This window comes from Sturnira hondurensis, unplaced genomic scaffold, assembly GCF_014824575.4.
Source record: "Sturnira hondurensis isolate 20B ecotype Veracruz unplaced genomic scaffold, ASM1482457v3 Scaffold0009182, whole genome shotgun sequence".
In the NCBI taxonomy this organism is placed as follows: domain Eukaryota; kingdom Metazoa; phylum Chordata; class Mammalia; order Chiroptera; family Phyllostomidae; genus Sturnira; species Sturnira hondurensis.
Window position 1 is genome coordinate 594,397 of NW_028081813.1, and position 12,968 is coordinate 607,364.

General features: G+C 39.2%; 1 protein-coding gene across 6 annotated transcripts in view; it reads right to left on the bottom strand.

The window, feature by feature from the left end:
• The window catches only part of MBTD1 (mbt domain containing 1), a 74,070-nt gene that overhangs the window by 30,636 nt on the left and 30,466 nt on the right, over window positions 1–12,968 (bottom strand). For 3 of the 6 annotated variants that reach the window (XM_037056883.1, XM_037056882.1, XM_037056885.1), the window contains 3 exons: window positions 5,847–5,986; window positions 4,462–4,576; window positions 3,587–3,669 (listed from right to left, as the gene is read on the bottom strand). In XM_037056883.1, the coding sequence (XP_036912778.1) occupies window positions 3,587–3,669; window positions 4,462–4,576; window positions 5,847–5,986 (338 nt within the window). Of the gene's footprint in view, window positions 1–3,586; window positions 3,673–4,461; window positions 4,577–5,846; window positions 5,987–12,968 lie in introns of those variants that run through there. The other 3 variants (XM_037056884.1, XM_037056886.1, XM_037056888.1) reach the window with 2 other exon arrangements.

The window sequence follows — 12,968 nt, forward strand, 5'->3', positions numbered from 1 at the left end:
AAACAAAAACAAAAACCATATTGGTCACTTCCCTGGTTCCTGGCAGAGAGCTCTTAAAACCTTCCTATTTTCCTAAGTAGTAACAGCATTAGGAGCATTTTTTGCTCTAATATTTGGCCTTTGGCCCCGGTTCCTGACACAGAGGCCCTAAATCCTTCAGAATTTCTTGGGTGAAAGAATGTTTTGGTGCTTATGTATAACTCTTTGTGGGCTTCTAGATAGCATCAGGATGGGAGCTGGTCACCAGGAATAACAAGCTGTAATCATCAGCTTGGAACTTTCAGCCCCGTCCGTCATCTTCCAGGAAAGTGAGAGGGGATGGGAAGGGAGATCCTGCTGATGAGAGGAAGCCTCTGTAACAATCCCAATGTACAGGGTTTGAAGAGCTTCTGAACCGGTGACCCGGCGGAGGTGCTAGGAGAGTGGCATGTCTGGAAACCTCATGGAAGAAAGCTCTGTGCCCCCTTTCACGTACTATGCCCTATGTATCTCTTCATTTATACCCTTTATTACATCCTTGACAGTGAACCAGTAAATGTGTTTCCCCGAGTTCTGTGAACCATTTTAGCAAACTATCAACCCCAAGGGGTCATAGGAACTCTAACTTTTATAGCTGGTCTATCAGAAGTACAGGTGACAACCTGGGACTTCTGACTGGTGCCTGAAGTGGGGGCAGTCTTGTGGGTCTGGTCTTTTACCCTGTGGATGTGATGCTCACTCACTCCAGGTAGTCAGTGTCGAACTGAACTAAATTCCAGGGTATTTGGCTGGTGTCGGGGACTTGCTTAATGTGTGAAAAACCTCTAAATCCAGTGTTTGGACTATTGTGTGGTACTAGTATATGAATAAAGGAGAAATGAAGGAGTGTTTTTTTTCTATACAGGCCTAATTCAAGTCAATGTTAAAAACAATCAAATAAAAAATTTTGCATTATGAAATATAGGTTAAAAGCCCAAAATTGAAAATTACAACCTAGCTACTAAAAAAAGTAGCAAGTCTCTTCATTTATCATGAAGAGATCGATCAAATGAACTAGATGTTTTTTCAAGATGACTTACAGCTTTGTGACCATATGATTCAGGGTTAATTGAAAGTGGTATTATTTAACTCAGTGGCCTCCAACCTCAGAGGCTGCCAAGAAGGGGGAGCCAAGGGCCAGGGTCAAGGCTCAGGCCATACCATCCCACCTCTTCCAGACCAATCAGAGCAGCTTCCTCTTATCCTAGCTATGTTTATTAGGAAAAAAGGGAATTCTGGTGCTTAAGATAAAAAGTCTAAAAACTACCACCTAGAGAAATTGAAAGACCTATCAGTTATCTGGCAATCATAACATACAGATTTCTAAGTGGATATATTTAATGACAACTGGGCTTGATTTCCATTGGTAAATTATAAAAAACATCAAACATTGTTGTGATTATAAACCACTGTGCATAATTACAGCAACTACCTAAGAGAATATAGTCCTATAATATACTTGGCAGAAATTTTATTGCCAGAAGACAGACCACAGAATTCTGCTCTTAAGGCCCTGACACTGCCCTCACCATGAATTGCTGTTTCCATTAGAATATAACTCTGCCTCCAGGTTACCCACTGGGTGTTTTTCTAAAAAAATTATGTTTGAATGAATAATCTGGTAGGCTCGGGGAAAGGCCCCCAATCTGTGTTCAAGCTGAAGACAAGGCATATGTAGAGTCTGGAGGAAGTAGGCCCTACTGATGAACCAGTGTTAGGACACATGTCAAGTCTTAAAAGACTAGAAGATAGGTAATATAAGGCAGGATCTTGTGTTCCCAGCTGTTCTGACAATGGGTTTTCTAAAGTAAAAGCTACTAACTCTCTTTGGAGATCTAGATAACTATCTTGGGGGGAGAACCATAAGGAGTCAACTCTAAAATAAAAAATCAAGTCTAGCATGAGGTATGACGTCCTAAACCAAATGGCTTCCATATGAAAGATACTGGTCAAGGCAACAAAGCAAATTCATTTGCACTAAAATATACTAAGAAATTACTAAAGTAAGAATTTTCCTATCTGATAAGGACAAGGCTGAAAAGAAAGATGATGGAACAAAAAGGGACCGGAGACAGATGCCTCACTTCTGAATGCAAGAGGAGGCTCCACATCACTCATTATTAGTAACACGACTAAGGCTAGATGCTATATTCTATATGATGGAATACTTCAATAATCTTAAAAGAGCAAAGTCAAAACCAAAATCAATTTCATTATTATGATATTTTCCTGCAAAGAATTTTAATATAATTTTACTATTCAAAGATATGGACATGAAATAAAACATGCTATTGGGACTTTGAAATGCTATTATAAAAGTATTGTGACTACTTAAATAAAATACCTTGACATGGCTTATTATATTAAAGCATAAAAAACAGTATTAACATAAAGATAGTAAAGACATAAAGGCCATTCAGCAGACAGATGTCCCAGGAATCCAGGATGAAAGACTTATATCTGAGAATTTAATCTAATTTTGAGTTTCTTAGTACCAGAAAAAACTATCCTAAGAGAGGAGAGTTAAAGATTTGCTTAGTAGTTCTTTTTAAAACGACTGTTGCCATGTATTTAATATACTTCACTAATGTGACACCATTTATCAACATTACAGAAAAAGTCACCTATTTTGCATTAAGATAAAGAATCTAAGATTTCAGGTAAGTTGGTTCAGACAGGCCACATGCCATAAGGGCTAAGGGCTCAACACCTGTACTTTCAAGAAAGAAAACTAGCAAACGAATGAAGAAATTTTAAGTTCTATTTCTACCACTAAATTTATATGCTTGGACTTGATCAAGATCCTGTACTGGCCATAAATGAATGAAAATTCACTTGGATTTCCATTCAGTTGTGTTTACATGTTATTATTTAAAAGTAGAGCACTAACTTAATATTAAGTCTAAACACAACTTCATTCATTAATTTCTAAATTCTCTTCATCAGTAGCAGATAAAACATTTAAACATAAATTAAACTTGTAGTCAGGTTAAAAAAAGCACTGCATATAATTTATCAGAGATAATCAACTCAAAAGGAAAGAACACATCAGATATATTTTAAACACGATTCTGATTTTCCAAGGCTCTGTAACAATCTAACTGCTAAAAAAAGAAAACCTTACAAAGGGTTTTTGCATATTTATCCCATGTACCAGCCCACAATTCTATGTCACTAATAAAATAAATCTGCAACAAAGATCCTTTCCTTTCTGAATCATCAGGTCAAATCCCAAAGATCAGGTTCCCTATATGACAGATGGTTTCTAGTAGGTTGAACTATATGACATTGCTAATGTACACCTATTTTTGATTACAAAACCAGCAACTTCGCGTGAAAATTTGAAGAGACTAGTAGTGTCCTCGTTTAAAATGGACTGCGATGTCTTTACACAAAGGTTTTACTTTAAAAATGCAAAGAATTGCATTTTTGGTCAGTATAATAGAAAAAATATTTCATTACAAGGTATAAAATAAAGATCTAAGGATAAGATGCTTAGGTGTTACTGTACCTTCAGATTTAAGCCATGAATAAGCATTTCATTATGAGGCGAGAAGTCCATACTCACGTGTTTAAAGCAGGTAACTGGAGCTGCTATAAAGCTATTGCTATTGATGTAGTTGCCCCAGCTGAAACCTTCCATGGAGACTACTGTTGAAATAAAATAAATTTAGATATATTACAATTCTCAATTCTTCACATGTAAAATGGTGTAAGATTAATTTATCACATTTAAATTTTTTTTCTGTAAAAGGTTAAAGAACTTCTCTAAATGAACATGAGTTCTGGCAGAAATCACATTTGCAAACAAACAGCAGTTTAAATCTTTTACACACAACCCAGTTCCTCCAAAGCAAAGAGCTCTCCAGTTATGAGAAGCTGAGAACAGACGTGTTCGTGGTAACCAATGTGGATATGCTGGCTTTGGTTTTTATTCCCAAGCAGCTCTTACAGTGAACCTTAGGGAGAAGTCTGACATCTACCCCCTAATATTAGGGGTTTTCATGGCCTGACTCCCTACTTACCTCCCTGCCTTTGTGCTTCTGTTCAGAATCTCCTAATAGAAAGGGTCCTTTCCTCTTACGACTCTCATCTCACCACTCCCTCTGAAGCCTGCTACATGTCTTATTTCTTTGACAATTATCCCCACAGTGCTCCCTACCATCCAAAGCACAGGGAGAATCAGTATGTAAAAAACAAATACTAAACCAGATAAAAAAGCACTAATATTAAGGAGATTGTCACAAACACTGAAACTTATGAATGCAAACATCCTCTTCTAGAATAATTTACTGAAACCAAAACCATCCTCAGGGAGCCCTGTGTCGTGTGCTAACAGGGAACAGAACTAGCTTAGTTAACCAGAATTAAAATGTCATTAATTAAAACCCAGATGAATCAGTATCAAATTCTTCATGTCTAGGAACATTCAGGCCGTATTACCTGCTTTAGTCTTTGCTTGATTTTGCAAGGTAGCTTGATACTGAGCATATGCGGCTAGTTTAGCAACTAAAGGTTGTTTCTGCAGAACTTTTGCTTTCTTTGTCGGAGGCTTACCCTAAAACAAGAAGAGTTAAGTAAATAGGATTCTTTTCACCACCCCCGCCAACACCAAAAACTAACTTGATTGCACATTACTACTTATTCTGCTTAAATAAACACCAAGGGTTTAGAAAATTATTAAAGCAGAGGGAACATACAAGGAATTTAAACAAGAGAAATGTTTTCTGGAGTTCTGCCGCAATGTAGATCTCTAATATGGGTAGCAGGGCTGGCAGAGACAAAAATAGCAATATGCAATTAATATGTTAATAAAAAAATTACATCCCATGAGATGTTAAAATATAGGCTGTGATGAATACTTGATTCTTTCTTTTACTAGATAAAACCAGTGGTTATTCACTCATGCAGGTTGCCAAGCATTGCTATTTTATGTGGTAAGAAAAGATCATTTAATGTTTAAAGAGCAAGTGACTGAGGTTTATACCTTTAGTGCTAACGCAAAAGATCAATGACAAAATGGTCATGGGCCAAATTCAGTGTGACAAACTGCCATCCATTTGGGTACAGACCAATGCTCAGGATCTTTAGGCACTGTTTTTCTGAAATATAGAAATACATCTAAGTGATGTATTTCCTTAATTGCGGGACTTAACCCTTTCAGTGCTATGTAATGATCACGGTAAGTTAAAGGAGAATAAGAAAAAATGTGATCATCAGAGTAAACTAATTACAAGAATCAGATATGTAACGCCTTTAAAAAGTTGTTTATATGCTACAACAGAAACTTAGATACATGACATGATCAATTCTCCAGTCATTTTGTAGGTATTAAGTACATTTAAAGATGACTTTCCTCCTATATTATAAACATTTTCAAAAAAGTTAGTTGGATTAACCAAATACATTTGGTCAAGGTATCAAATGGGTTATCAAAAGTACAAAGCCAAGATGATGGGAAAATAAACCAAAGGGTAAATCATATCCTTATAAACACTGAAAGATCTACACCTTGATGTAACTCAAAAGAAATGAGGAGGGAAAAATGGCTTCAGTTACTGAAAAGGGGATTATATTTATAATCACTTAGGAAAAGGGTATTTCTAATTCACTTATACAACTCAGTTTATTCTGGATACTATGCCTTGTCTACTTAAAGTAGCTGTCAATTTTATAGACGGAACACACACTGGAGCTCACCTACATCCTGAAACTGTGGAGTATAAAATAACTGACCAATGAGGTGGACTGCAGTGAATCACAATCAGATGACAGATAAATGGTGAAAGCCATAGAAATGATAGATATAAAGAATAAGGTTTCTGTACCGTTACCTGAAGTCTGGCCAAAATGCTTGCCTTCTTGGAATTTGACGAATAACTTCTTGAACATGAAACGCTGCAGAAACGCTTTGTTTTAGAGTAAAAAGCATCTCGCACACCAACCATCCCACACATCTCGCAGGTAGCTAATTAACAAAATAAAAATATTGGGGTCATGATCATGTAATAAAATCAATTTTAACCTAACAGTTTAATAACTTCTGCAACTATCTAAAAGTTTTAATTAAAAAAATTTTGCCCTGGCTGGTGTGGCTCAGTGGATTGAGTGCTGGCCTGCAAACCAAAGGGTCACTGGTTCGATTCCCAGTCAGGGCACACGCCTGGGTTGCAGGCCAAGTCTCCAGTAGGGGTGTGTGAGAGGCAACCATACATTGGTGTTTCTCTTCCTCTCTCTAAAAACAAATAAATAAAATCTTAAATTTTTTTTTCCTTCTAGCAGAAAATTCCTATCTGTTATACAAATGGTAGAAAACCCTAGATGAAAGTGAGAGAAAAGACTGGCTATGGTGTCACTGACTAGGAGTTCCAGAAGATCTGTCAGGCTTAAAAAAGGGTCAAAAGACAAATATTGAAGTCAGATTGCACTAACATGCCCTTAGTGCTTACCAGGTGCCAGGGATTTTCATATATACATTCTGAGCTGTTTGAGAGGATTAGAAACAAAAGATGAGAAGTATGACACAACTGAGGATTAACACCAAGTGTCACATAAGCCTTTAAAATACTGCAGTGAAGGGAGCCTTTCGAGCCTCTTTCATAAATTAGTAAAGAACAATAATCTCAATGGCAGAATAGAAGAACTAGGGTCACAAGAACTAAAGCTCAAAAGAGATAAACACATATATACCCAGGAGTGGGACTGCTGAATTATATGGTACTTGTATTTTTCATTTTTTGAGGAATAGCTATACTGTTTCTCATAGTGGCTGTACCAATCTACATTCCCACCAACAGTGCACCATGTGCCCGGCCTTTTGGCAACTCTGGGCCACACTGGAAGGAGTTGTCTTGGGCCACGCAGTAAATACGTAAACACAAAACAAAACAATCCTCTAACATTTTAAGTAAATTTATGATTTTTTGTCGGGCCGTATTCATAGCCACCTGGGCCACAGGCAGCCCACAGGTTGGACCCCCTGCATCTAGATCCATGTTCATACGTGTTACCTCTGACAGTCTTTTTAGTAACAGGCCCCCTGATGGGTGCCAGGTGTTATCTCGTGGTTTTGAGCTGTACTTCCCTGATGACCAGTGACACTGAGCACATTCTCATGTACCTAGCTGCCGTTTTACATCTTCTTTGGGAAAATGTCTATTCAGGTCCTTTGCCCATTTTTTAATTGGATTATTTGCTTTTCTGCTACTGAGCTGCATGAATTCTCTATATATTTTGGATATCAACTCTTTATCAGATATGTAGTTATCTCATGTTCTCCCATTCTATGTTGCCTTTTTAATTTATTGGTTTCTTTCCTGTACAGAATCTCTTTTCTTTGATGTAGTTCCACTGATTTTTTTAGCTTTTGTTTGTCTGTGCTTTTGGTGTCTCATCCAAAAAACCATTGCCAAGACCAATGTCAAAAGCTTTTCCCCTGTTTCCTCTAGGAGTTTCATGGCTTCAGGGCTCACCTTTAAGTCTTTCAGGGGCATCCAACCCGTGGCCTAGGGGCTGCACGTGGCCCAGGATGGCTATGAATGCGGCGCAACACAAAACTGTAAATTTACTTGAAACTTTTTTTTTTGGTCATCGGTTTTCATTTGTGTTTGTGTATTTAGTGTGTGGCCCAAGACAACTGGTTTTCCACTGGAGCCCAGAGATGACAAAAGCCTGGACACCCCAATATCAAGTTAATTTTGTGAGCAGTGTAAGAGCGGGGTCCGGTTTCATTCTTTTGCATGCGGATATCAATTTTCCCAACACTATTTTTAAAGAGACTACCCTTGCCCCATTGCGTGTTCTTTGTGCCCTTGTCAAAAATTAGTTGGCTATAAATTAATATCGCAAAGAGGTATCTGCCCTCCAATGTTCATTGCCATGCTATTCACAATAACCAAGATACGGAAACCCTCTAAATGCCCTTTGACAAATGAAGAAAATGTGATATACACATATATCATCTATATCAAACGAAATGTTATTTATTTAATGAAATATTCAGCCATAAAAAAAAGAAAGAAAATCTGTCATTCTGACAACATGGATATGAAACTGCAGAGCCTTATGCTAAGGGAAGTAAGCCAGACAGAGAAAGACAAACACTGTGTGGTATCATTTCTATGGGGAACCTTAAAAACAAAAACAAAAAACCCCTACTTCCTGGAATGGTGATTGTCAGAGGTTGGGGAGAAGGGGAAATAGGGAGATGTAGGCCCGAGGGTTTCAAATTTTCCATTATAAAAAGGATAAGCTGTGGGAATCTAACAACAGGGGTGACTACTGTTAATCATGCACTATTATATACTTGGAAGTTGATGAGAGTAGAATTTAAGTGTTCACACCACACACGCATACAAAGTTGACTACATGAGGTAATAGATATGTTAATAAGCTTGATCTTGCTAATCATTCCACAATATATATATATCAAATCATCACACTGTACATTTTAATTATATACAATTACACCTGTCATTCCTCAATAAAATTGGAGAAAAAAAGATGAACAGAAATAAAATTGGAAAAAAAAGATAACACAGCAAATAACTGCTTGGGTAGGATCAAATCTCCACCCAAACAGTTAAAACTTGATGAACTTGGAATTTAACAGGTATTTATAACTCTATGAAAATTATGGGGAAACGGTTAAGGTTGTAGAAGATGAGAAATGAATAAATGATGTCTAAGAGAAGAAAAAAAAACAATGGTTTTCTGTTGTAAAAACTGTAGAACTGATTATTATAAAGGTTAGTGATCTAGGTAAAAAAAACTGTGATCCCAAGGGGACAGTGTATCTTTACACTGCCAAGAATTATACATGTCAGCCCTGGCTGATGTGGCTCAGTGGACTATGCAGACCAGCCTGTTCACAGACCAGCCTGTGAACCAAAGGGTTGCTGGTCTGACTACCAGTCAGGGCACACGCCTGGGTTCCCCGGTGTGGGGCATGAGAGAGGCAACCACACACTGATGTTTCCCTCCCTTTCTCCCTCCCTTCCCCTCTCTCTAAAAATAAATAAAATCTTAAAAAAAAAGAATTATATATGTCAAACAAAATTCCCATGACTAGGAAGTAATCTCCATAGTACTTAAAAAAGAAGAGTCTGGCACACACAAAGCTCTGACAAACCTCATATTCTTTTGCAATGAGACTACCAGACTAGTATGCTGTAACCGAACCACGGCACATTTGATAAAATCTGTTGTGTATCTTTGTCATTAAGGACTGAAGAGATGTAAACTTAAGTGAGAGATAACCTTGGTAGGTGTTAACTGGTTGGATGACCACACCTAATGGGTTCTGATTCTCTGATATGGTCTGCAGGACTCTGTATGAGGTCCCGTGATGCTCAACTTTTAAATCAAAAGATTAGAACAGGACTTACCAGGCAGTATTATCAAATCTGCAAGTGACATGAAACAGAAAGATTAGACCTGGCTGGTGTGGCTCAGTGGACTGAGCATGGGCCTGGGAACCAAAAGTTCACAGGTTTGATTCCCAGTCAAGGCACATGCCTGGGTTGCAGGCCAGGTTCTCCAGTTGGGGGTGTGCAAGAGGCAACCACACAATTGATATTTCTCTCCCTCTCTTTCCTTGTAAGAAGTAAATAAATAAAATCTTTTAAAAAAATCTGTTTAAAAAAAACCCTGAAACACAGCAGTTAACAGCATATGATAGAAAGAGGAATAAAAAATTTTAAGACAGCTGAATTTAGTACGTAAAAAGTTATCTGAAGAGCTTCAAAGCCTTACACCTTGCTTTAAAAAGAAAATAATCAACAGCAATAGCACGAGGCTGGTTTAATTGGTTTATTAGGTCCTATGGTAAAAATCAAAGGGTTTTAGTTTGAAAAAATCAAACCAGACATTGATGTTTACCTCTCTTTCTCCCTCCTTTTCCTTCTCTAAAAATAAATTTTAAAAATCTTTTTAAAAAAGATTTTGAGATAGAGGGGAAGGGAGAGAGAAAAGGAGGGACAGAAACAGTGATGTCTGGGAAAAAAACATCAGTTGGTTGCCTCTCACACACCCCCAATCGGAACCTGGACATGTTCCCTGACTGCGAATTGAACAGGCACCCTTTTGGTTTGCAGGCCTGCCCAACCTACTGGACGTTACCAGTCAAGGCCAATTACACAGGGTTTTATTATCTGATTAGAAAATTTAAGTCTACGTTAAGTTTCTCAACAGTCTTCTGTTTTCATTTTGTTCTACTTGCTTTCCAACAGAAAATGGTAGGTAGACAGAGATCTAACACAAATCCAGTGATCTACTCTAGAACTATAAGTTTTTTCAGACTGCACTATAAAGATATCTTCTGTTAAGGATAAAAAAAATAAACAAAAAAAAAAATTCTAAGGAAGGGGAACAACAGAAGAAATGCAACCAAAACGTACCCTTAAACAAAGCTGACTTCTGGCCAAGATGGAGGCACAGGTAGAAACACTGTACCTCCTCCCACAACCAAATTTAAGGACAACAAAGATTTAGAAACAAAAACACAGCCCTGGCTGGTGTGGCTCGGTGGATTGAGTGCTGGACTGCAAACCAGGGGGTCGCTGGTTCGGTTCCCCGTCAGGGCGCATGCCTGGGTTGCAGGCCAGGTCCCCACTGGGGGCCATGTGAGATGCAACCACACATTGACATTTCTCTCTCTCTTTCTCCCTCCCTTCCCCTCTCTAAAAATAAATAAATAAAATCTTAAAAAAAAAACCAAAAAAACCCCACAACCAAAACAGACGGAAAACTGAACTATACCAAAGTCCTACGACAATGAACCATTCACCCAGACTGGTAAGAGGGGCAGAGTTGGGCAGCCAGAGGACAGGGGTCCCGGCAGGAAAAGGCAGTGGTTAGCAGACTGGGTGGGTGCGGGGCGAAAACCCAGTAAGGCTCGCAAGGCAGCTGGCTGACTGCGGACACACATTTGCGTGCAGACAAACCAGGAAGGTTTAAAAACAGTCAGTGAGACAGACCGCACAACCCAAGGCACCAGCGATGAGAATTAAAGCCTAAAAGCACTGACTAGGAAAACTCTCGGGGGTTGAGGTGCTGGGAGAGGCTCCCAGCCTCACAGGAGAGTTTGTTGGAGAGACCCACGGGGTCCTGGAATGTACACAAGCCCATTCACCAGGGAACCAGCACCAGAAGGGCCCAATTTGCTTGCAGGAAGCAGCAGAGGGGACAAAATCCGAGAGAGCGCAGAACAAACGCCACTTTCCTTTCTCTGACCCCGCCCCCACATAGAGCATCATAACCCAGGGACCTGGGTTGCCCCTGGTGAACACCTAAGGCTCTGAACCTCATACATGTAACAAGCGGAAACAGACCAAAACAATATGGCTCAAGAAGAACAGCTCAAAGCCCCTGAGCCAATACTTCTAAGCAACCAAGAAACAGCCAACCTTTCAGAGGCCCAGTTCAAAACAATGGTAATCAGGATGCTCACAGAACTGGTTGATATTAGTCACAAATTAGATGAAAAAATGAAGGCTACACTAAGTGAAATGAAGCAAAGCACACAGGGAACCAATAGTGATGGAAACAAAACTGGGACTAAAATCAATGAAGTGGACCAGAAGGAAGAAAGAAACAACCATACAGAAAAGAAGGAAGAAACAAGAATTCAAACAAATGAGGAGAGGCTCAGGAACCTCCAGGACATCTTTAAACATTCCAACATCCGAATTATAGGGGTACCAGAAAGGAAAGAGAAAAAGCAACAAGCAGAAAAGTCACTTGAACAAATAATAAAGGAGAACTTCCCCAGTCTGGCAAAGGCAATAGACTTCCAGGGAAGTCCAGGAAGCTCAGAGTCCCAAAGAAGGTGGACCCAAGAAGGAACATACCAAGGCACACCATAATTACATTAGCCAAGATTAAAATGAAGGAGAGAATCCTAGAAACAGCAAGAGATAAGGGGACAGTCACCTGCAAAGGAGTCCCCATCAGACTGTCAGCTGATTTCTCAAAAGAGACCTTATAGGCAAGAAGGGGCTGAAAAGAAGTATTCCAAGTCATGAAATCCAAAGACCTACATCCAAGATTGCTCTATTTCAGCAAAGCTATCATTTAAAATGGAAGGGTAGCCTTGGCTGGTGTAGCTCTGGATTGAGTGCGGGCCTGTGAACTAAGGGATCACGGTTCGATTCCCAGTCAGGGCACATGCCTGGGTTGCAGGTCAGTTCCCAACGGGGGACACACGAGAGGCAACCATACATTGATATTTCTCTCCCTTTCTCCTTCTCCTCCCCCTCCTCCCCTAAAGGGAGGCACAAATTTATTAGCTACGATGTTAGCTAACAAGAATGCCAATAATGATGGTAAGAACACTGACTTGAACTGAGGTCTTTTAGGGGGTGTATATTCATCTAAAAATAAATGAATACAATGAAAAAAAAGAAAACATAAAAAAAATGGAAAGGCAGATAAAGCGCTTCCCAGATAAGGTCAAGTCCAAAGAGTTCATCATTGCCCTGGCTGGTGTAGCTCAGTGGATTGAGCGCAGGCCTTTGAACCAGAGGATCATGGTTCGATTCCCAGTCAGGGCACATGCCTGGGTTGCAGGCTGGTTCCCTGCAGGCCAACGCCCAGCAGGGGATGCACGAAAGGCAACCATACATTGATGTTTCTCTCTCCCTCTCCTTCCCCTCTAAAAGATAAAAAAATAAATAAAAATATTAAAAAAAAAGAATTCATCATCATTAAGCCCTCATTATATAAAATGTTAAAGGGACTTATCTAAGAAAAAGAAGATTAAAAAAAACAGTGAAAGGACAGCAAACTCACAGTTATTAACAACCACACCTAAAACAAAAGCAAACTAAGTGGACACAGCTAGATCAGGAACAGAGCCACAGAAATGGAGATCACATGGAGGGTTAGCATCAGGGGACTGGAAGGAGAGGGTGGAGAAGGTACAGAGAATAAGTAGCATAGACAGTGGGGAG